We start from the raw sequence: 25,128 nt of genomic DNA on the forward strand, positions 1-25,128 counted from the left end.
GATAATGATGCAGAGAGAGTTCTCCAAGCCGTTTCTCTGTTCCAGAATTCATGGAGGCATTCATGTCTATCGAATTCTCCTTCGATCCCTCAATTAACTTGACTCTCTGGAAACTTTGAATTCAATGGCTCATTGCACCTAAACACTGAAACAAACAGCAATTATCCCAATTATTACTGAACAAGACACAGACTGGAGTGAATTGGGCCATGCTTTCTACAATAATTCCTGTGCCAAAGGGGAATAATCAGGGAGGTCAGTGATCTAAAATGACTAGGGTAGTGTTATTGTGCACCCAATGAGATCACAGTAAGTTGTTAAAAACTTACAAGCTCACTAACTAATGCTCAAACCCATCAATTGCCAATGCAATATTATTTATTTAATACATTGCCATGAATAACCAACAAAGCTTATTTGTCTATTTAATAGAAAACACATCTGAACCCAGGGCAACGTGACAAACAAAAACACACAATTTATTGCACAAATGATCCCAATCACATTAGTTTATAAAAACACTGTTTTGTGGTCAATGTACACCAATGCCATGATCCAAGGGTGAAAATCCAGCCCTACATGTTTCATTCCACGCTATCTAACTCATGGAAATTCTTCAGGTGGCTACATACAGGATCAATTACGTCAAATGTATGCTTTAAAATTACTTATGCATACATATTAAACCACCTGACATCTCACAACCACTACATTTTCACCATTCTTACCTAATATACCAACTAGTTCATAGATACCTATTACTCTATACTCACATTGGATAGCAAAAATACATCACATATTTTTGATGCTAAAGTGTGACTCATTCACTTAGATATTGCAAGTTGCACTCCACATATGACACATACTTCCCACATTACTATTACACAATGATGCTGCATAACAGTACAGTCATCTCTAATCATTGCCTCTGTTGCATGTAGCATCTTCCCAAACCACGTTACTCCTTATTAACAATTGTCTATATTGCACTTCATTTCTGACTAACACAATTGTCTTCGGTTTCATAATGTGCCCATCACTTCAAATTAGCATTGTGTTGAAATTAATTCAGTGCATCATCTGGTGGCAATCTAGCTGAGAGCAATATAAAGCCAAACATTAAAAGTGTGCCAAACGCTCACAATGATATAATCTTTATGAATGCCCCCATAGTAAATGTACCTTATCCGGTAGTATGTGAACGAGGGCCTTGGAGTCCTAAACAAATCTTCGATACTTCAAACAGGAACCGGTTTTACCGCTATGTACAAGCTATCACATGGACATAGTAAGGAGACTGTCTGGAAGGGAAGCAATGGGTAAATCAAATAGGCAGGCTGAAGTGTAGTGGAGGCACATTAGAAGACACAGGGCAGAATGTAATCATACCTCGAAGAAAAAGTTTCTAGTCGAGATATTGGGCCTCATTAAACGGAAGGCGGTAAGGGTTAACGGTCACCGGTAAGGGTACCAGTGACCGTTAACCCTTACCGCCTTACTACGAGGTCCCTTTGCGGGACCCGACCTTAACGCCTGGTGTAGACCAGCCTTTAAAGTTGGGACCCGCAAAGGGACCTTGGTGCTAATTACAGTACCGCAATTTGCGGTACCGTAATTACCGCCTTCCCCATTCCCATTATGCCCTATGGGACAAAAATGGGAATGGGGAAGGGCCATGGAGAAAGGGGGAATTACTGCCCCGCCAACCTTGGAATGGGGTGGTAATTCCCCTTTTCTCCATGGTGGTACCGGTATGGTATGGTGCTAATAGCACCATGGTTTACCGCCTTCCGTGTAATGAGGCCCAATGTCTTTATACATTTGCGAGATTTGGGGCCTCATTCCGAGTTGGGCAGTAAGGGTTAACGGTCCGCTAAGGGACCAGGGCGCTAATAACGGGCCCGTAATTTCAGGCCCGTAATTAGCGCCTTCCCCATTTCCATTGAGCCCTGTACGGCTCAATGGGAATGGGGAATGGTTGGTTGAATGGGGACTTACCGGGTCCGCACAGGTCGGAATGTCCCGGTAAGTCCCCATTCACCCAGACCGGACACGGACACGGGTTTGGAGGCAGCCATGGCACAAATAGCGCCATGGCTACCTCCAAACTCGCAATGAGGCCCTTGGTGTTTTAAGATACCAATATACTGCACAGGTGTAGAGGAATCTTAAAGAATGTCCTCTGCTGGTTCACCTCCTAACTAGAAAACCACCATTATTTTAAACAGATGGATGCCTCCGGTTCACGACCTCAAGCTATCATTTATGGAAAACCACAGGAATCCAACCTCTTGCCTAAGGTTTTCAGCAATCTCTACATGTAGCTTCCTGGATCCTCACCAGCCACAAAATCCCCATCCACCAGTTTGCAGTTGATGCACAACTCTACCAGAAAATAGCATCCATCAAAAACATGCACCAACTCAAGGCCTGTCTCACCCTGATCCAGACATGGGCATCCTGTGCCAACCCCAAACTGGATGCAACCATGATGAAATTCCTGTTCCTCCTCAACAAATCTGAACGCTTCCACATCCATCCATAGCCTGGCTGTCTGCCATAAACCTACAAAACTTCACAGCACAGTTGACACCCTGTGCAAAGTCTCTGCAAAAGCACTCACAGCAATGAAGACTCAGGCAGGATAGCAACAACTATTCCTCCTGTCAGAAATCCAGCCCTTCCTACCAGACACCAACTTCCAATCCATGTACTAAACCTGGTCCTATTTCACGTGGCCAGAGGACATGCCCTGCTCGCCATCCTACGCACAACCACAGTAGCACCTATGGCATGTGTCCTCTACCCCTTCACAAATATGAACACATTGCCAAAATACCCATCAAACTTCCCTAGCTACCCATACAAGCAGGCGTCACTTTGAAAGCTACCAGCAGAGTATCTACCTCTTATTAGGCAGACAAAATCACCATCCAGAAGTGAGGCCCCGGTGGGATTAAAGAAGAAGAAATGAAACAAAAAAGAACCAGGAAACAAGAATTCTTCATTCAGGTCCAAGATTGTGGTACCTTCTACCCATCAACATCAGTTTTCCCCCAATTAAAGTAAATAATTCCCTTTATGATACACCTCTCCAAACTCACTCAATTAAGCATAAATGCTGATGACCACCCTCCATAGCCCATCCCGTTCCACACACACCCTCCTTTTAATCATTTCTATGTGTTTCCCACTAGCTGCAATTGTTAACTATTCTTTGCTCCCATAAATTGTATGCTGGTAATACATGTTATCTTATAAGGGATGTTCCTTGTAACCATATAATGAATGCCTGTAACTTCTATCGAGGTAAAGTGTCTTTCCTAAGGCTGGCCCCCACTCAATAAACAGCCAAATTAAAATAAAGAAATGAAAAATAATACATAAGATAGGTTGAAAGGTTCTCTGCTTCCTCTGCATCTGGAGGAAAAAGTAAAGTAAATCAAGTTAGTAAGCCAATCAAATGCACAGCCCTGCATTTTACTAAAATGTATTTGTAACCACAAAGTGTGCTTGTCTCCCTTGGTTGCAGTAATCCCAGTAATTCCTTATGGGCCTCTGTACGTGCTTTGCAGTGTGCTTGTCTCGTTCAGGATGCAGTCATTTTTTTTTGGTTGGTTGATAAATCAACCTTTCAAATATAACAATATAACGATTATTTAAGAACAATTGAGAACAATTTACAATGCACAATATACATAGTACAATTAAAATTGCAAATAAAACATTTTTTCCCTAGCTTTTGAGCAGTGCATATTTCAATATTTGTAATAATTCACGGGGTTCTGTATTCAAGTCTCATTTAAGTAGGTTTATAATAAATTTCAGTTTCTCCCAACAACACTATATCCAAAAATTGTACAATTGCAATTCTAAGTCCCAGCTTATTGCTTGAAAAGATTCTGTGCCAGATTTCATCAACAGTCATAGGTACATATGTTCGCAGTTGCTTACTGAAAAGTTTCTTTCTTGCCACATCTAAATCTGGGCAAACTACTATTAAGTGTTTCAATGTCTCACGACACATTTTGTCATGGCAGAAACGACAATGATTTAAATCATCAGTGATCAAGCCCCTCCTGGCCATGATTTCCATTGTCGGATATAGGTTAAACCTGAAACGCAGATATTGTTGCCTTATATAAGGTGAAGGAAATTTCAGTAAGTAATCAGACATTACCCGGAATCTTTTATGACCAAATAGCTGAGTGTCAAAGTCCTTGTAAGTGCAACATTTGTCCCTAGTGCATATCCAATCTTTTTGATACAATTTTAGTTTAGCTTGGTTTGGGTTTGTCAAAAGGACAAGTAAAGGTATAGAAGCATCAGATAGAGCATTCAATACGCAATTTCTCCAAGTGCGTGGAAAAAGATGGTTAGAATTCACAAGGTAGTATGCAACCGGACTCAAGATATTACGATGTTCAAGACTTAAGAGACATTTGCGTAGGAATGAACACATTTTCCATATTAATTGTACATGAAGTGTAATCAAACCAAGTTCATACCTTATGAGTGGCAATGGGGTACAGTTAGGAAGTTTTAGCAATGCTTTCCAAAATTTAGACTCGAGCATGTCCCATACTGATGAGCTATGTATTAGTTTAGTTTCAGCACCATACAATATTATAGGAACCACTTTTGCTTGGTAGAATGACATAACATGATGAATAGAGAATTTACCGAATTTGGACATTAGGATAGTTGCCTGTGATTTTAATGTTTGAAGCTTGTATGACAAAGAGTCTATATATGATTTTTCTGAGATTTTGTTATAAATTGAAATGCCCAAGTACTTATATTCAGAAACATTCTGCAATTCAAAGTTTTGCAAATGCCACTTAAATGTTCTTTTACCTGCTGCTTTTGCATTTGTCAAACAGGTCACTACTTGTGTTTTTTCCAAATTAATGGTAAGATTGTTGTTTAAAGAATAGGTGTATAGGGTATCAAGTAGATTTTGCAAGCCTCGTGGAGTTGTTGATAAAAGAACTAAATCATCTGCATATAGCATCCATGGGATGAGTTGTTGTCCCAGTTTTGCTGCATCAGTTAGTATGACAGAAAAGGACTCACCAAGATCTAAAATAAACTGGTTCAAAAGAAACGAGGCCAGGAAGCAACCCTGCTTAAGGCCTCGAGCTGTGTGAATAGGCACAGATAGCAACCCTTCTGTTGTCAATCTAACTTGTAGAGTGGTGTTAGTATGAAGAAGTTTAATTATTGCAAGAAGTGAAGGTGGACATTCATATCGCAGTAGTTTTTTATACAAAAGATTGCGGTCAATAGAGTCGAATGCAACCCGAAAGTCTATGAATGCCAGATATAAGGGTTGGTTCAGTGTAAAGCAGTGCGATCTTATCATGTTCAAGGCGACTATGTTTGGGGTAGTGCCCAAACCAGAAACAAATCCTGCCTGGAAAGGATCCCTTCTTTGGTGATTAGAGGCCCAGGCATTAAGGTCTCTAAGTACGATGCGGTTGAACATTTTGCTGGGTGCATCCAGCAGTGCTATGGGCCTATAACTAGAGGGATGAGTTCTGTCACCTTTCTTGAATACTGGTAAGATTATGGAGTGGGTCCAGGTTTCTGGCATTGTTTGAGTCTGAATAATGTTGTTGAACATGTTCCACAAAATGTCAGTCCAAATATCTGGGTGTTGTTTCAAAGCAAAGTTGGACAAGCCATCGGGTCCTGGAGCCCTAGAGGTGGTAGCTTTCTTTATGAAGTATGAGATGTCCTCTTTATCAAACTTCAAAACGAATGTATTTGTTTCCACAGAAGCTAAATCATTAGATGAAATTTGTGGGAGCTCGTACAATTGCGTGAAATGTGTAACCCAAGCTTGATGTGGGACATTATTACATTGTAATGCAATTTGGTGTCCTGTTGAACTCTGATTAATAGTTGCCCATATTTGGGCAGTGTTTTTCCCAGCAAGATTCCTTAGCATACAAGCACTATCATTTTGATATAGAGTGGCTTTCATGCTTCGCATCCAATTCCTATGTTTAGTTTTTAACTTTAGCAATAGGCCATTCTTTTGTTCTGATGCTGATTTAAGAATCTGCCTTTTGCAGGATCTGTATAACTGTTTTGCAGATTGAATTTCTTTGTTGAACACATGCAAATGTACTGATTTTGGCTTTGCCTCATGTGATACTTTGCGTTGAAACAATTGCATCAAGTTGTGATAGTCAACATGTTTTGTTTTCACCCCACTGGATTCGAGTAATTCCATTGCATAAAATTGATTAAACCGTTGTAAGGACGTTGCAGACCATCTTAATCTATTGCAGCCGGGGTTGATGGAAAGAAGGCCAGCTGCGCATTGTGAATTTGGACTTTCCACGATGTCTGATATAGTCCAATTAACAAATAGAATATTGTGATCGCTTAAGTTAGTGTCTATGACTTTAAATTTAGTCACATTATTAATTAGGTTCTTATTGACATATATGTAATCAATTACTGCCGTGGATGTACCTCTATGCCATGTGGGGTGAGGGGGAATGTCATCAGCAAACGTACCATTTAACATTTGCAGACTTCGAGAATCAACAAAGTGCAACCATAGAGCCGATCTAGATTTGTCATAGAAAGGTTCTAAACAATGTAAATTAAGGTCACCAGCCAGAATGACATGCGGCACCGGTTTATCAACACAGATTAAATCCAATAAATGATTTAAATCTTTCATGAAAGCTTGATCGGTTATTCCTATCGGGTTCCAGTACATGTTAATTAGAACATAGCTGGAACCACCAGCTTTGAGCTTCACGGCTTGTAGAAAACGGCTAGGCGAGAGCCAATGTTCAGATGAAAATGAGGGAAGTTGTTTAATGGCGATAAGCAGGCCTGAGGTTGGTCTTCCCAATTCTTTCTTAAGAGCGGGATTAAGATATAGATCGTAGTTATCCCAGATTGGGAGATCCACAAGCCATGTTTCCTGCATCATAATTATGTCGGCATTCGCAATGGCCAAATCGGGATTGTTAATGAGATGACGATGTCCTCTCGTATTCCAACTGGCTAAGGTGACCAATAATGTTTTTGATTTAGGATGGCATAGTTAGTGCATGTGAGACTCTCTATTACATGTACAGGGCGATTTGGTTGAGTCCTTTATATTTGATTCAGAGTTTTTTGTTGTGCCACACTTAATCTCAGCTATAGCTGATTTTGATACAACTTCTGGTAAAGGTATGATCGATGAGTTTACTTCAATGATAAAACCTAAATCATAAAGTTGTCTTTTGGCAAGCCAGATTGTATTTAAGACAACCCGTGAATTGATCCATAGTTTCACTGAAGAGAGTGAATGCTCATTATCAAATTCCACTAGCTGTAAATCAACCGAATTAATATCTTCTAGTGCAGGGATTTCTGCGAAGATTGTTAGTATTGACGGTTCAGATCATATTGAACACTCGGAGAGGGCCTGCAAGCTATGGTTAAAGAGTATAAGGCGGGTCTTTTAATGTTTGATTGCAATTGTTTTTTCGCAATGTTTGGATGAGGTGCGGCATCAACGAGAGGTGTGGCTACCTGATTCGAGACTTCATTGGCTTTCTGCAGCGCCAATTGAAGTATTTGAAGAAGTTGGGGTGGTAGAGAAACCGTACCACCTTCATGTCCAGTCCTTGCATCCAGTTCCTCAACAGTTTTTGGTAGACAGGGAACGTGAGATGGTAGACTGTTCTGGAGGTGTGGAGTGGAGGATGGACTCCAAGTTGTTTGTTTTTTCTGTTGTTGGGTTAAACAAGAGCAATGAGCATGACAAAAGTCGGCCCGTGAAGGTAACGTTAGGGTCGAAGTAGGCACATTAGTGCCAATAGCAATAGATGGAGAATTATATTCAGTGTTTGCATGCTTTAAGGGAATGCTAGCCGCTAAAGATGATTTTGTCGGAATTGCATGAGGGAGCGCTGTTTTTATAATGTCTGTTGTACCTTTAGATTTACAACAATTTAGAGCTTTCTGGAACGGCTGTTTACTCATATATTCATCAACAGCATGTCTAATTTCCTGCCTTCTGAGATCAAGTGCCCCTTGTGTAAGTTCATCAGACTGGTTTACAGGACCTGTCTTGCCAACTAAGGGGACAGTTGTGATCTGTGAGCTTTCAGCTCCATGCATGTCGGCCGCCACCGCTAACAGATCATTAAGAGGAGCGTAAGATTTAACCTTTTTTGGTGGCCTAACTCCCGCACTATCTTTCCGAACTTGTGCTTGCTGTTGATATTTTTTTGCAATGGCAGTAGAAGCTAACATTTTTCCTTTCTGTGTATTTGTAACTGCTTTTATGAACTGTTTAGTTTTTGAGGTACCATTGTTCTTTTGAGATGGCATGTTTTTTGTTTTCTTCACATCCAAAAATCTGACAGTCTTCTGTTTATCAGACCGCTTTGATTCAAAAAGTGTGTATACTGGTGTCTGGACTTGCAGCTCTGAACTGGTCGGGGGATTAACCTGCAGCACCTCAACAATGCTATGAGGAGTCACAGATTGTCTGTCCAGACGTGTATCCATCGAATTAACCATGTCTGCAAGGGGCTGTGTGCATGTAAACGGGGCTCCCATATCAGCCATTTGATGATTATCTCGAATAGGTTCTGAAAAGTGCGGGAGCATGGGACGCTTGTTCTGCAGAGCTACCGGAAGAGTGGTAGAAAGACCAGTGGCAAGAATGGGCCAGCAAACAGTTTGTGTGGCCGCATTAACATTGTTTGATTTACATTTGGCACCACTCGAAACAACCTGTTGTTTTAACGTCGTCGTTTGCATGAAGGCGGATTGCCACGCTAATACTTTTTCGATTTGCAAATTCTGTTTTGACAATTTCGAATCAAGGGTCTCAAACAGTTTGGCTATAGATTGGATGGCCAAATTTACGGAGTTTAAAGTGATTTCTAGTAAATTGGGCCTTAGTATGGCATCATCCTTTTTGGGGGTATTAGAGCCAATAGTACGCGGATTACGTGGCGTTGGAGCCATGTATGAAATTTCAGAGGCAGAACGTGAATGAGTATTGTTTGTGAATAAATCAGGTGAGGCAGAAAGATTTTGTATAGATGAATGGGATAAATGAGAAGGAGTGACATTCTCTTGTGGTCGGGCTGCCAGATCACTGATTGTGTCATGTATATCTGCAATGGTTTCTTGGGCAGGAGCTGTGAATATGTTGCCCAATATGACACTGTCAGTGAGTGACCTATCAGTACTAGCAATTATTGCGGCAGGGGCAATATTTCCATTTGTGTTGGCAGACCCATTTGGAGCACCAACAGAAATATTCACGTTTGAGGGAGTCGGAGGTATTGAATCTGATATGAGCAGAGGAAGGTTTCCTACCGCCCTGCTGCTAATGGGGTTTTGCATCATTTTAGATGGATTCTTGCAAAACAGACGGATATCAGCATTTCCAACTGGTTTCAGACTCCGCTTTCGTAACATGTGAGAATTATGTGCAAGCGGGGTTGAAGTGCCCGTACAGTTTCTAGGCAAGCTTTTTAATGCATAAGACTGTGACCTGTGCTCATTAGTGTGTGGTCTGTGCACACAGCTGGTCAAGTGGCACAGCGAGTAGAGCACTCGCTTTGACATCCAGGTTCGAATCCAGGCCGCGCCAAACTCAGCGTTTCATCCTTCCGAGGTCGATAAATGAGCACCACACACCGTGGGTAATAATAAGCAGCGCTCAGATACCTGAGGGTTCGTAGCGCTATATAAATGCCAAATTATTATTATTTATTATTTATTATTGTTAATGGCCCCATGTTTGGCATACCTGATTTTAGGGACATTAGCACACACTGCATGATTTGATACTTAAAAAAGCAAGTACGAAAACAGTGTTGGGGACCGAAGAGCAGCCAAAATAGCAGTACGTACTTAAAATTAAGAGGCTGCGTATGCTGCAAACCCCGAACGGAGAGTCGGTGCACGTCACTCTCCACGCCTCAAAGCCGCCAAACAGCCCAACAGCTTAACTCCAGCCCTTCTACCTCAGGACTTACGCCGCAAGGGCGCTCCAGGCGTGTTAATGAGCCCAGCTGGATGTCACGTGGCTCGTGCTTCACACGGGATACGGTTCGTGCTTTCCAAGGCAAAGGCGTCCTTTTCACCTTTCTGCCTTGATTGCCTTTAGTGATAATAGTACAGGCAGCTGCAGGGGAGCGGCAAGCGGTGCTGAGTTAATGCTCCTTTTGTTTTCTCAGACCGCAGCCCTCCAGCAGATGAAGGCTTTCAAGTCTCTCTACAAGATTAAATGAAGTGACAGTTCACAGCGCCGCCACAGCCCAACAGTTTAGCTCCAGCCCTTCTACCTCAGGGCTTACGCGCTCCAGGCGTGTTAATGAGCCCAGCTGGATGCAGTAATACCAGTAATTCCTTATGGGCATCTATACATGCTTTGCAGTGTGCTTGTCTGCCTTGGATGCAGTAATCCCGGTAATTGCTTATGGGCCTCTCTACGTGCTTTGCAGTGTGCTTGTCTCCCTTGGATGCAGTAATCCTAGTAATTCCTTATGGGCCTCCGTACGTGCTTCGCAGTGTGCTTGTGTCCCTTGGATGCAGTTATCCCAGTAATTCCTTATGCGGCTCTTTACATGCTTCGCAGTGTGCTTGTCTCCCTTGATGCCGTAATCCCAGTAATTCCTTATGGGCATCTGTATGTGCTTTGCAGTGTGCTTGTCTGCCTTGGATGCAGTAATCCCAGTAATTCCTTATGGTCCTCTGTATGTGCTTTGCAGTGTGCTTGTCTCCCTTGAATGCAGTAATCCCAGTAATTCCTTATGCACCTCTGTACATGCTTCGCAGTGTGCTTGTTGCCCTTGGATGCAGTAGTCCCAGTAATTCCTTATGGGCCTCTGTATATGTTTTGCAGTGTGCTTGTCTCCTTCAGGATGCAGTAATCCTAGTCATTCATTATGGGCCTCTGTACATGCTTTGCAGTGTTCTTGTCTGCCTTGGATGCAGTAATCCCAGTAATTCCTTATGCGCCTCTGTACATGCTTTGCAGTGTGCTTGTCTCCCTTGGATGCAGTAATCCCAGTAATTCCTTATGGGCCACTGTACGTGCTTTGCAGTGTGCTTGTCTCCCTTGGATGAAGTAATCCCAGTAATTACTTATGGGCCTCGGTACGTGCTTCGCAGTGTGCTTGTCTCCTTCAGGATGCAGTAGTCCCAGTAATTCCTTATGGGCCTCTGTATGTGCTTCGCAGTGTGCTTGTCTCCCTTGGATGAAGCAACCCCAGTAATTCCTTATGGGCCTCTGTACGTACTACCGCAGTGTGCTTGTCTCCTTCAGGATGCAGTAATCCCAGTAATTCCTTATGGGCCTCTGTATGTGCTTTGCAGTTTGCTTGTCTCCTTCAGGATGCAGTAATCCCAGTAATTCCTTATGGGCCTCTGTATGTGCTTTGCAGTGTGCTTGTCTCCTGCAGGATGCATTAATTCCAGTAATTGCTCATGGGCCTCTGTACATGCTTCACAGTTTTCTTGTCTCCTTCAGGAGGCAGTAATTCCAGTAATTCCTTATCGGCCTCTGTACGTGCTTTGCAGTGTTCTTGTTCCCTTCAGGAGGCAATAATCCCAGTAATTCCTTATAGGCTTCTGTACGTGCTTCGCAGTGTGCGTGCCTCCCTTGGATTCAGCAATACCAGTAATTCCTATGGGCCTCTGTATGTGCTTCGCAGTGTGCTTGTGTCCCTTGGTTGCAGCAATACCAGTAATTCTTTATGCGCCTCTACACATGCTTTGCAATGTGCTTGTCTCCCTTGGATGCAGCAATCCCAGTAATTCCTTATGGGCCTCTGTACGTGCTTCGCAGTGTGCTTGTCTCCTTCAGGATGAAGTAATTCCAGTACTTCCTTACAGCCCTCTGTATGTGCTTTGCAGTGTGCTTGTCTCCCGTGGATGCAGTAATCCCAGTAATTCCTTATGGGCCTCTGTACGTGCTTCACAGTGTGCTTGTCTCCCTTGGATGCAGCAACCCCAGTAATTCCTTATGGGCCTCTGTACGTACTACCGCAGTGTGCTTGTCGCCTTCAGGATGCAGTAATCCCAGTAATTCCTTATGGGCCTCTGTACGTGCTTCGCAGTGTGCTTGTCTCCTTCTAGATGCAGTAATCCCAATAATTATTTATGGGCCTCTGTACGTGCTTCGCAGTGTGCTTGTCTCCCTTGGATGCAGTAATCCCAGTAATTCCTTTTGGGCCTCTGTACGTGCTTCGCAGTGTGCTTGTCTCCCTTGGATGCTTTAATCCCAGTAATTATTTTTGGGCCTCTGTATGTGCTTTGCAGTGTGCTTGTCTCCTTCAGTATGCAGTAATCCTAGTAATTCCTTACGGGCCTCTGTACGTGGTTCGCAGTGTGTTTGTCTCCCTTGGATGCAGTAATCCCAGTAATTCCTATGGGTTTCTGTACATGCTTCACAGTGTGTTTGTTTCCCTGGGATGCAGTAATCCCAGTAATTCCTTATGCGCCTCTGTAGATGCTTCACAGTGTGCTTGTCTCCCTTGGATGCAGTAATCCCAGTAATTCCTTACAGTCCTCTGTACGTACTTTGCAGTGTGCTTGTCTCCCTTGAATGCAGTAATCCCAGTAATTCCTTATGCACCTCTGTACATGCTTTGCAGTGTGCTTGTTGCCCTTGGATGCAGTAGTCCCAGTAAACTTTATGGGCCTCTGTACATGCTTTGCACTGTGCTTGTCTCCTTCAGGATGCAGCAATCCCAATAATTTCTTATGGGCCTCTGTACGTGCTTCGCAGTGTGCTTGTCTCTGTCAGGATGCAGTAATCCCAGTAATTCCTTATGGGCCTCTGTACATGCTTTGCAGTGTGCTCGTCTCCCTTGGATGCAATAATCCCAGTAATTCCTTATGGGCCTCTGTACGTGCTTCGCAGTGTGCTTGTCTCCTTCAGGATGCAGTAATCCTAGTAATTCCTTATGAGCCTCTGTACGTGCTTCGCAGAGTTCTTGTCTCCTTCAGGAAGCAGTAATCCCAGTAATCCCTTATGGGCCTCTGTACGTGCTTCGCAGTGTGCGTGCCTGCCTTGGATACACGAATACTAGTGATTCCTATGGGCCTATGTACGTGCTTCGCAGTGTGCTTGTGTCCCTTGGTTGCAGCAATACCAATAATTCCTTATGCTCCTCTACACATGCTTCGCAGTGTGCTTGTCTCACTTGGATGCAGCAATCCCAGTAATTCCTTATGGGCCTCTGTACGTGCTTCGCAGTGCGCTTGTCTCCTTCAAGATGCAGTAATCCCAGTAATTCCTTACAAGCCTCTGTATGTGCTTCACAGTGCGCTTGTCTCCTTCAAGATGCAGTAATCCCAGTAATTTCTTATGGACCTCTGTACGTGCTTTGCAGTGTGCTTGTCCGGTGTGCTTGAAGCACGTACAGAGGCCCATAAGGAATTACTGGGATTACTGCATTCTGTGCTTCTCGGTGTGCTTGTCTCCCTTAGATGCAGTTATCCCAGTAATTCCTATGGGCCTCTGTACATGCTTCGCAGTGTGCTTGTCTCCTTTGGATGCAGTAATCCCAGTATGTCCTTATCGGCCTTTATACGCAGTAATCCCAGTATGTCCTTATCAGCCTTTACACGTGCTTCGCAGTGTGCTTGTCTCCCTAGGTTGCAGTAATCCCAGTATTTCCATATGGGCCTCTGTACGTGCTTCGCAGTGTTCTTGTCTCCCTTGGATGCAGTAATCCCAGTAATTCCTTATGGGCCTCTGTACGTGCTTCGCAGTGTGCTTGTCTCGCTTGGATGCAGTAATCCCAGAAATTCCTTATGGGCCTCTGTACATGCTTCACAGTGTGCGTGTCTCCCTTGGATGCAGTAATCCCAGTAATTCTTTATGGGCCTCTGTACGTGATTCGCAGTGTTCTTGTCTCCCTTGGATGCAGTAATCCCAGTAATTCCTTATGGGCCTTTGTACGTGCTTCGCAGTGTGCTTGTCTCCCTTGGATACAGTAATCCCAGTAATTCGTGATGGGCCTATGTGCGCGATTCACAGTGTGCTTGTCTCCCTTGGATGCAGTAATCCCAGTAATTCCTTATGGGCCTCTGTACGTGCTTCGCAGTGTGCTTGTCTCCCTTGGATGCAGTAATCTCAGTAATTCCTTATAGGCCTCTGTACGTGATTCGCAGTGTTCTTGTCTCCCTTGGATGCAGTAATCCCAGTAATTCCTTATGGGCCTTTGTACGTGCTTCGCAGTGTGCTTGTCTCCCTTGGATACAGTAATCCCAGTAATTTGTGATGGGCCTATGTGTGCGATTCACAGTGTGCTTGTCTCCCTTGGATGCAGTAATCCCAGTAATTCCTTATGGGCCTCTGTACGTGCTTCGCAGTGTGCTTGTCTCCCTTGGATGCAGTAATCTCAGTAATTCCTTATAGGCCTCTGTACGTGATTCGCAGTGTTCTTGTCTCCCTTGGATGCAGTAATCCCAGTAATTCCTTATGGGCCTTTGTACGTGCTTCGCAGTGTGCTTGTCTCCCTTGGATACAGTAATCCCAGTAATTTGTGATGGGCCTATGTGTGCGATTCACAGTGTGCTTGTCTCCCTTGGATGCAGTAATCCCAGTAATTCCTTATGGGCCTCTGTACGTGCTTCGCAGTGTGCTTGTCTCCCTTGGATACAGTAATCCCAGTAATTCGTGATGGGCCTATGTGCGTGATTCGCAGTGTTCTTGTCTCCCTTGGATGCAGTAATCCCAGTAATTCCTTATGGGCCTTTGTACGTGCTTCGCAGTGTGCTTGTCTCCCTTGGATACAGTAATCCCAGTAATTTGTGATGGGCCTATGTGCGCGATTCACAGTGTGCTTGTCTCCCTTGGATGCAGTAATCTCAGTCATTCCTTATAGGCCTATGTACGCGATTCACAGTGTGCTTGTCTCCCTTGGATGCAGTAATCCCAGTAATTCCTTATGGGCCTCTGTACGTGCTTCGCAGTGTGCTTGTCTCCCTTGGATGCAGTAATCTCAGTCATTCCTTATAGGCCTATGTACGCGATTCACAGTGTGCTTGTCTCCCTTGGATGCAGTAATCCCAGTAATTCCTTATGGGCCTTTGTACGTGCTTCGCAGTGTGCTTGTCTCCCTTGGATGCAGTAATCTCAGTAATTCCTTATAGGCCTATGTACACGATTCACAGTGTGCTTGTCTCCCTTGGATGCAGTAATCCCAGTGTGTTGATGATGACGTTCAGGATTTGCTCCCTTTGTAGCAGCTCCTGATGCTGCCCGAAGCCGCAGCCCTTAACTTGACCACATTGTGTTGATGTTGCCATCTACACTCATCTGCTACTCTGTATTTTTTTCTATACACATGTTTCATAATTATAACGTCATTTTTCAACACCAAACCAGTTGCTTTGTCTAATCCCCGTCCAGCAGGCACTAAATATCTAATAAGTATTTTCTGTAACAGCGCTCCAGAAGTCTCAATGTATTTCAGCCTTCTGGTACTTATCAAAGGTGACAAGGGTAGAAACGCATGTTTCTTTCCCAGTCATGGTTGCTGCACTTTCCCTGTTGGTAAGTGTGCAGTAAGGCCCAGCCACCAATCATGTGGCTACAGATGCACACCGTTTCAGCAGAGACCAGCAAAACATACTCTGGGTGCATGATTTGAAAGTGTGTTGATGGTGGCTGCTTCCCACCCATGTTGTGCTGAAGCTTTCACGTTTAACAAATATTTGTCTTTGCTATTTGCCTCTTTTGCTGCTTTCCATTTCATGTGCACACTGAGGAGTAGACTGTTTTGCATGTGCAAATAATATTTTAACCGCATATGCTGTCCACTTAGTCACTGCTTCTTCCCATGCATTCTGTTTGTAACAATGTGAACAGACATGTGTCCTTCTCTTCTTTCCCAATACCCTGGAGCAAACCTTTCCCCGTCTTCCCTTCCAACACTGTTTTAAGGGGACTGTAGCAGTGCTGTAGGAATATGCTTGTGGGCAGCTAGCTTGAGGCTGCAGCTTCGATTCCTGGTCATTTCAGGCCGATCACAGGAGTATGTTGTCCTAATATGTTGGGCAGGTTTAACACACTGGTCGTCCTTTTGGAGCACATCCTCAACCATTTCTCCAACATGTTAACAGCTCCAGTGTATGTTCATCGCCATTATAGCATTCAACGGGGCACGCTAGTTCCACATGCTCTTCATAATGTTTGCATACTACAAGCAGCCTGCAATATCCGTATGAAAACCTGGAAATAATGTTCTTATTACAGGCTCGATGCGACATATCACAAATGACCTATTGTGTGTCTAACACTGGGAAATAACTTGGAAAAGTTATAGGGAAAAACACTAGCTTTATTGTAGAGAGCCCTGGAGCTCGAGAACGGCATCTGGATTACATCACAGTATGACTGCAGGATTACACCACAACATCTTCCCTCTATAGTTAAATAATAAATACAAGAAGAAGCAGAAAAAAAACATTTTGAACCATGTAAGAGGCAGGTAAAGCGAAGAAGAGAAAGAAGGGGAAAGGGGAAAGACATATAAATGCGTATTGAACACAACAGATACTCTGTATTGATCACAGTCTTCAGATGATCAGCTTCTAGTTCATTTAAAGGAATGTCCCATGATGGCTGAGGATGATGTGGGGTTTTAATAATACACAGTCCTTCCTGAAATTCTGCAAAATTCTTCTATTCCTGGATGACACTTCTCTTCCACGCTTAACACCCCTAATCTTCTCTGTGTCCTTGTGTGTGCCCAGTCTTGATTTTCATTTCTTACATGATCTTGATCACCACATCATTACATGACGATCTCTTTCCATCTTCCAATACTACTGATTTCTCTAACGCGCTCACCACTCTCTGCAGTTCTCTACATCTGGATAATACTTTCAACAATTTCTTGGGATCTCTCACATGAATCCAATCACCTTCCTTATTATTACTTTTCTTCACATGTTTGTTGATATCATAGTATTCTTTATACTTCCTCTGTCTCTCTTTCACCTTCCTTACAACATCCTCCATATCTATTCTCTTGTGGCTCTTTGATGTTAACCACGCTAGTCTCAGCCTATTTGATGCGACTCTCCCTCTCATCATAGTGAAAGGCTCTTCCTCTGTAGCCGAATGTGGAGTCATTCTATATGCATTTAACGCCTCTTTAATGTATCCTTCCAAGGTAATGAATTTTCTATGGCCAATTGTATAATATTTTTTATGAAGGCATTCATTCTCTCCACCAATCCATTGGCCATTCGGTGGTACAATGAAGTGACCTTATGTTCAATTAATCTGTCTTTAAGAAAAGCTTGCATCTATTCTGCCATGAACTGAACCCCTTTGTCAGATGTAATCTCTTGTGGATCACCTTCTCTATTAAACACATCCTCTAAAAATATCACAATCTTCTTTGTGGTAACAGTGCCTTCCATAATACCCCATTCAACCAATTTTGAAGTATAATCCAATAGTATTACTATGTATATCTTCTGATCTTCTAGTGTTTCAAAAGGCACTTTGACATCAACGGCCATTTTTTTCAATACTATGGGCCTGATCACGACTTTGGCAGTAACGCCGGTGGTATTACCGCTGGCGGTATTAGCCCTACCGCTGCACTCCCTGGCACTAATAGTACGGCGGTAATGTAATTCCCCATTCCCCATTGAGCCCATTCAGGAATGCCCCATTCCCCATTGGGCTCAATGGGGAAAATTCACACTCTTACCGCCAGTGGATTTCCCGCCGGCGGTAATAGCGCAAATTTTCGGCGGATTTCCCCCCACCAAAGAGCTGTGGCGAAATCCGCCGAAGTCCTGATTTGGCAGACCCTTAAATCCGGCGGTAATAGCGCGACCGCCAGATTTAAGGGTTACCGCCAAAGTCGTGATGAGGCCCTATGTGTGGAATCTCAACTGGCTGTAGAGGTGTGACATTCATTCTCTTACCCTTGTCACTAACCACACATGCCGTAGAGTTCTTCACCAAGTCCTCCATTTCTCTCCACATCCCCGGCCACCAGTAATTTTCCCTCACTCTCCTCTTTGTGAGGTTTATACCTAAATGGCCTTTGTGTGCTAAATCCGTTATTTTCTTCCTTAATGACACAGGTGGAATAATGCGGTCACCCCTAAACACATGTGGCATCCTCTGAAATATCATTTTTAATATGAACATAATCTTTCAATCTTTGGTCAATCTTTGTCCATCCTTCATGTATCTTTTGGCGCAGTAGACGTTGCTCTATGTCTGCTGCAGACGCCTTGATCCATTCCTCCTTTAGTATACTTGACTCAATATGCGCAATAATAAATTCTGTATCCATCTCATCACTATTTACTTCCTCTTGTCCACCATCATCACAAAGCAATCTTGATAAACAATCTGCTACTACGTTAGACCTGCATGGTGTATACATTGCATCACATCCAAAATATCTTTGAATTCTGGGTGATACCAAATGTGGACTCTTGGAATTCAATACATGAATCAAGGGTTTGTGGTCTGTCTTTAGTTCTATTGGGAGACCCCAAATCAAGCCTCCAAAATGTTCGAGGATCCACCTTACTCCAAGCACCTCTTTTCTCTTGTGGAATAATTTCATTCTGCACCCTTCAATACTCTTGAAGTAAAAACGATTGTTACTGTATTTCCTTCCTGAATTTTTTCTAACACTCCACCTAAACCAACGGTGCTGGCATCCACAGAAATTATGTTGGGGGCTGTACAAATGAACAATTTCAATGTCGGTGCACTGTTAATACTCTTTTGATATAGTCAAATTAATTTTTGCATTCTTCTGACCATACAAATCTTACCGACTTCTTCATCACTTCTCTCATGTGCATCTTTTGAAAAGCGGTATGAACTTTGAATAATATTCAGTTAAACCAAGGAAACTGCACAACTGATCCTTATTTAATCGTGCAGGCATATTCGATATGGTGTTGTGTCAAATGTTTTGATTCCTCATCTAAGACTACTTGATGGTATGCCAATGATAGATCCAGAGTTGTAAAATATCTAGCCGGCTTCATAGTTGTCAACATTTCCCCAATGTTGGGTAACGGATGTCTGTCAATCCATATACTTGCATTTAAATCTCATAAATCAACACACATCCTTATAGAATTGTCAGATTTTCGCACTATTACTATAGGAGAAAGCCATTCAGAACATTCAGTCAGCTGAATAATATTTTGCTTGCACAAATTTCATCAGTTCTTTTTGCAATGCATCTCTTGCACCTATTGGAATGTTCCTAACTTTATGAGCAACTGGTTTGGCTCCTTTCTTTAACACAATACTGTGCTTGAAACCCTTCAACATTCATATATTTTCATTAAATATTTGGGGAAAACTCTTAGCCAAACTCTCATTTGAGTCAAAACTCTCAGTTGATATACTTAGTATGGGAACACTCTCCCCAGGATGTATTTTTATCTGTAGCGCTGCTTGTTCCCACCATCCTACTACTGATGAATCATTTTCTGCGACATATAACTTGCAGTATGTCTCTCTTCCTTTGAAACTTAGATGGACCCATTTGTATCCAATAATATTGATGGCACTTTTTCCATATCCAGTGTCTCTAACCTTAGTGATTTATAATTCTTCACACTTGCCTCTTAGTTCTTTAATAAAAGTCGGCACATCTACGATGGTATATGGTGAACCTGTGTCTACCATTACTTGCATTGGGACTTTATTTATGCACATATATACCGATGACCCTTTCTTTTTTCTCAAGTTGATAGTTAAGATTTGAATCTCCTCCTCTTTATCATTCACAATAGATAACAAACTACTTGGGCCACCAATTTCTTCAAGGGCTTTGACGCTTGTACCTGTAAAACGATTGGTCTCTGCATGCATTCTATTATTTGAATATAAACTATTTCTTCCTCTTCCCCTACTGTTTCTGCAAGCTTTTCCGAAATGACCAATATTGCCACATCTAAAACATTCAGCAGAGTATGCTGTACATTCTCTATCTACATTTATATGCTTGCCTCAACCACATTTATAACAACGTCCTTGCATCCTGTTGAACGTCTCTCTTTCTCTCCTGGGTTTCACTCTCGAATTAGTCATTGACATCTTTTTTATAAGAGGCACTAATGCTTTTCACTATTCTCTTCTTTCTCCTCTTGTATGCTTTTGATTTCTGTGGAATCTTGTTTACTTTACACAACTTATGCATTTTTCTCCTAACTCCATAGTTCTTGCTATTTCCATCGCTTGTTCTAATGTTGGATCTTTTGGTTGCTATAGTCTTTGTTGTATATGGGGATCTGCTGTGTGCAACACTAGTTGGTCTCTAAAATATTCCTCCGCCACAACTGTAAATCTACATGAAGATAATAATCCTCTTAGCACTGCCATGCAAGTGTCAACTGATTCTCTCTTGTGTTGTTGCCGTGAGAACAAATTATACCTTTCGAGCACAACATTTGTCTTATTCCCAAAATATCTGGATAACTTGTTAAGGGCACTCTCATAACATGTGTTCCTGCTAGTGCTAGCTGAATCACCTGACCCTTCATCAGCAGTTTTCTGGTCAGGCAGTATACAAAAGATCCTAAGTACTTCTGCCCCAATAGAATTCAATAACGTGGCCTCCTTCAAGTCATCATTGAGCTTTGTTCCACCAATTGCTCTTAGGTACACTTGAAAGGTATCCACCCATTGTTCCCAAGATTTGGTGGGATTTCCTGGATTTGCCAAGAATGGGCATGGATGTGGGGTATTTTGCATGGTAGTGCTGTTATTCATATGGTATGACTTTTGCCCGTGTGTCTGTTGTAGTCTTTACTTTTTTATTGTTAATGGCTTAGTATCTTGCAAATTGTCCAGTAAGCATTCATGATTTATATTCCCTTGTTGAGTAACAGCTGTTGCTATCCTAATGTCACGTGCCGTGTGCACAACGTGTCCTTTCCTCGTTTTTTTATTTTTTTCTATTAGTTCTCTTTACATATATATGAGTTCCCACTAGTCGGCGTTGCAGGTTCACTCTGTTCGTCTTTTTGTTTACTTAAATATGTGTTCCTATTAGGCTGAGTCGTGGCGTTACTGACTTGCCTCATCTTTATGCCATAGCGTTGGAGGGATGATTGTTTTGTTGCTAGGGCAATGCTCCGTGCGTAAACAAAATGGCTGTTATGCCAGTGACATTTTTTCTGGTCCTTTACTCTAAAGTTTGAGTAATGCTTTGTGAGCGTGCACCGCACTGCTTTTGAAAAATGCTGCGCTTTGGTGGCGATGCATCTTACTTCTGGTAATTGTTTTTCTATTTCGATATATCTCTCCCTTGAGCCTTCTTCCCTCGCCACCGGTACCTTGTGGATGAGACTCTCCTGTTGCCGGTCGGGTCGAGATTGTCTTTATTCCAATGCGATCACTTTGTTGCAAACACGCAGGATCGGGTTTCCTTCTGCTTTCTTCTGGGGGCTCTCGGAATCCTCATCGCCAATTGTGTCTAACTCTGGAAAAAAACTTGGCAAAGTTATAGGGAAAAAACACTAGCTTTATTGTAGCGAGCCCCCAGGTGGGTTCACTCTCCTTAATCGTCAGCAATACACTACTGGTGCCATCTCGAACTCCCGGGAGCTCGAGAACGGCATCAGGATTACATCACAGTATGATTGCAGGATTACACCACAACACCGGTAATAAGAAAATCACATCACAACCACTCTGAAATCAGTAATTGTGCTAAGGTGATGACATCACAATGCCTGCTGCTTGAGCCAGCACAGAGAAGAACTCCAGCTGTCACTGCTCCACTTAAAGCTTTTCAAATTCTGTGCCTGGAAAATAGTTTTCTGTGACACTTCACAGACAGTAATTGACACAGAAGTGTTTATGATAGATTGTTTAATTTGTGCACTTCTGAGTATAACACGTGTTAACTTATTTTAAAGCACAACATGAAAACGGTTTATTATTCATTTTATTAAACTGCTCAAACTATTTAACTCCAAAGCATTACAAGATGCATTTGAGCTTTTTAAAATCCAAACATATTCTACATTAATTACATGGAGCAGCAAATGGAAGATCTCTTACACTAGATTAAACAAGAGGCCAGGTAGTAAAGTAGATGACAGTGTGTGATCATGTATTATAAGGAATAAAATACCCCCTACTGTACGTTATAAGAATATTGCAGGTCACCTCAGAGCTCCATCACCCTATAAAGGAAGTCGGCCTTCGGACTCATTCCTCTATTTGGTCACGGAACTCCTCAGTGGCTAGCAATATCCTTATAACATACGGCATGGGGCACTTTCTCCAATATACTAAAAACTATTAACTATCAATGCAGAATTTAATATTGACTGACTGAAATGTTGAGCTGGCTTCTTTGAATGATTTTATAACCCGCTAATAATCCACTTTAGTAGTGCTCAATGATTGTACTTCTTTGACATGGTCAATAATGCCCAGTAGAATGTCTCTAATGCTTCAAACTGTTGCTTTATTAATAATACACAATCAGAGTTATAAAGTAAGATATCTGAGGTGGTGTGCACTTGAGATATAGACACTCGGAAAGATGCAACATGGTTTCCTGTTGTAGTCAACAGTCCTTCTTGAGAAAGTATTTGTTAAAACCATACATAGTCTAGCACAATAATAAAGATATACGATCAGAAATGTCTCTTTTAAAAGGCTGCAATAAAAATAATGAGATGATTCAGTGTTACCATCTCGGGTCAGCTTGGAAGAGGAGGGGCAGATTACTAATAGAACATTTTAATATTTTGGATGTGCTGTGACCAACAAAGGATGAAATAAAAATATAACATCGACTAGCAACTTGTCCTACAATAAGGTAGGAAAAACTAGTGATGTCACTGCAATATGGTTCATAGGCTTTTTCTTTGGACAGTGGGTTTTAGGAAAATGTGTTCCATGCAAGGAATTTAAAAAATACACACACTGTGAATTGGAACTGTGGTAGATGGCAAAGGCACACATGCTGTGAATATTGTTGATGTTGACTGTTGCGTGTTCCAGGGCGGCGTCGGGGGACTTCAGCTCTCACAATGATTCCGAGCTGCGCCGCCACTATGAGGAGAGACAGCAGGAGACAGAGCACGTCCAGGAGCTCCTGGAGAACAAGATCCAGCTTTTACAGGAGGTGAGAGCAGGGGCTCTTCCATGAGCAAGTTCAAATATTCTCGCTGGTGCAGGACCCAATGTATAAAAATGACCTTCAAAGACACTTTCAAGAAATGTACAAAAAAACGGTTTGTGACTCTTTTAAAAAGAAAATGTTACTGTAGACTGAGGGCCCTATTCTGAGCTGTCCATGGTTTTATGATTAGCCGCCTCTAATATCCAAAAACAATTGTGCTTCTTTGCGATGTCCGTGACCACCTTGATTCTGAAGGCAGCACATACCTCCTGGCAAACTGCAGTATTGCAAGCCCTAATGAAGTAGTAACCGCATTCACAGCGGTCGAAACATTATGTTGGCACCATTTTTAGAAATTCGCTCCAAAATTGAAACGTTAAAAAAATGGTGCAGACAACTTTGGAATGATTTCCAGCTGCCCAGGAGTATGAAGTGGTGATGTAGACATTAGTAGCCAGGATTCATTGCACAACAAAGCAAGTTTAATTTCGTGCCAGTCATGGACATGGCAGGATTGCACTGTATGTGAGTCAACGCCACCAGGCCTTGAATGACATAGGGGCAACACAGGAGACTTCTGTTGGTGCAGTATATGAACTCAAGTGTCGGTCTCCCTGGCCGTTTTACTATGTTATTGTATTTTCATAAAATATATAATATGCAGAATATTTATAAAGTGTACTAGTACCATTCCATGAGGCTTTCATTACATTATGGGCACATTAAAATTGTGCCCTTAGAGTTCTTAATTAAATATTAAATATGCTTTTCCTAGACAGGATCCTAAACGCTTTTGATTACACAGTTTTCTCACTGCATTTTCGAAGTTACACCTTTTAGCAGACGTCCCATTTGTAACTCTGGACTATTTAACCTCATTGATGTCCAGTTCTCAGGGATGAGGTAAACAAGTCAGGACCCTGACACAAAATCCCATATGTTTTCTCAAGGAAGTAATGGGAACCCCATTCTGATTCTGTAAAAAGGTACTTGGAGGTCTAGAAAAACTAGGAAGTGGGTGCCATGGTCTACCAAGTCCTCACCGTGTTGATCATTTCTCTGTGTTTATCAACCTGTGTATGGAGAAGTTAGGCCTTCCTTTAGAACTCTGGGCCACCTCAGTCCATTAGTTGGAAGCAACATAATTGTGCTGCCCAGAGACCTCCCATTCCGCATTATTCATCTGTATTATTTTACTGCAGATTTGTATTTGGGCACCTGTATGCCTCCACGCTACATGTGGTTATCAAGTATATAAAATAAAGATGGAGGCCTCACATCTTCACTGATGTTTTTATTGGGTTCATTTAGTCATAGATTTAGTGTAAATATATCCTTTTCTCTTGGCTGGTGTTTAGGAGTACATATATGAGTGGGCATGTGCTTGTTCAGCACTCTTAGGATATAACTATTAGATTTATGTCTTCCTTCTTCTAAAGACCCAAGTATTCTTTTTGATCATGTAGCAAAATGGCACGGAGGTGTGAAAACCTTCAATAACAAACCTTGCGTTCCCTGCATGGAGTGCAATGCACAGTGGAAAGTCTGCTCTGTGTGTTCTGTGTAGGGAATCTGAACGTGTCTTGGACTGCAGAAGTATGTTGATGCGGATCCCATCAGACTCATCCCGCTTTTTTGCGTGTGCAAAGAGCATTCAGCTCCTACAGGGATCCGCTATAATAATGACAGCCATATTCTTTCGTTGTGACAACCATTGCTAATCTCGTCCATGCGCACATGCGTGCACAGGAGATCAAAGTGCATTATTTGCACGAAATGGTGTTAGGCACCGAAATCCGGGATACGCCCAGGTTCCCGTGCCTAAAACCACATCATGCATTGAATGTCCTTGAACCTAGAGAAAGCGCATGCACCACAGATGCAATATTGATCAACCTCTTTCTAACAGGACGATCATGAAAATGAAGGCTTACTTGTATTATTATTGTTGCCTCTTTTCCTTTCTACAAATGTCTACAAATCC

General features: G+C 42.4%; 1 protein-coding gene across 5 annotated transcripts in view; it reads left to right on the forward strand.

The window, feature by feature from the left end:
• Nucleotides 1-25,128, forward strand: part of PDE4DIP (phosphodiesterase 4D interacting protein) — a 1,465,918-nt gene that overhangs the window by 750,712 nt on the left and 690,078 nt on the right. For all 5 annotated transcript variants that reach the window (XM_069641322.1, XM_069641325.1, XM_069641324.1 and 2 more), the window contains one exon: nucleotides 23,024-23,147. In XM_069641322.1, the coding sequence (XP_069497423.1) occupies nucleotides 23,024-23,147 (124 nt within the window). The remainder of the gene's footprint in view (nucleotides 1-23,023; nucleotides 23,148-25,128) is intronic.

The sequence above is a fragment of the Ambystoma mexicanum genome, chromosome 1q (assembly GCF_040938575.1).
Source record: "Ambystoma mexicanum isolate Mex_15411 chromosome 1q, UKY_AmexF1_1, whole genome shotgun sequence".
NCBI classification, from domain to species: Eukaryota; Metazoa; Chordata; class Amphibia; order Caudata; family Ambystomatidae; genus Ambystoma; species Ambystoma mexicanum.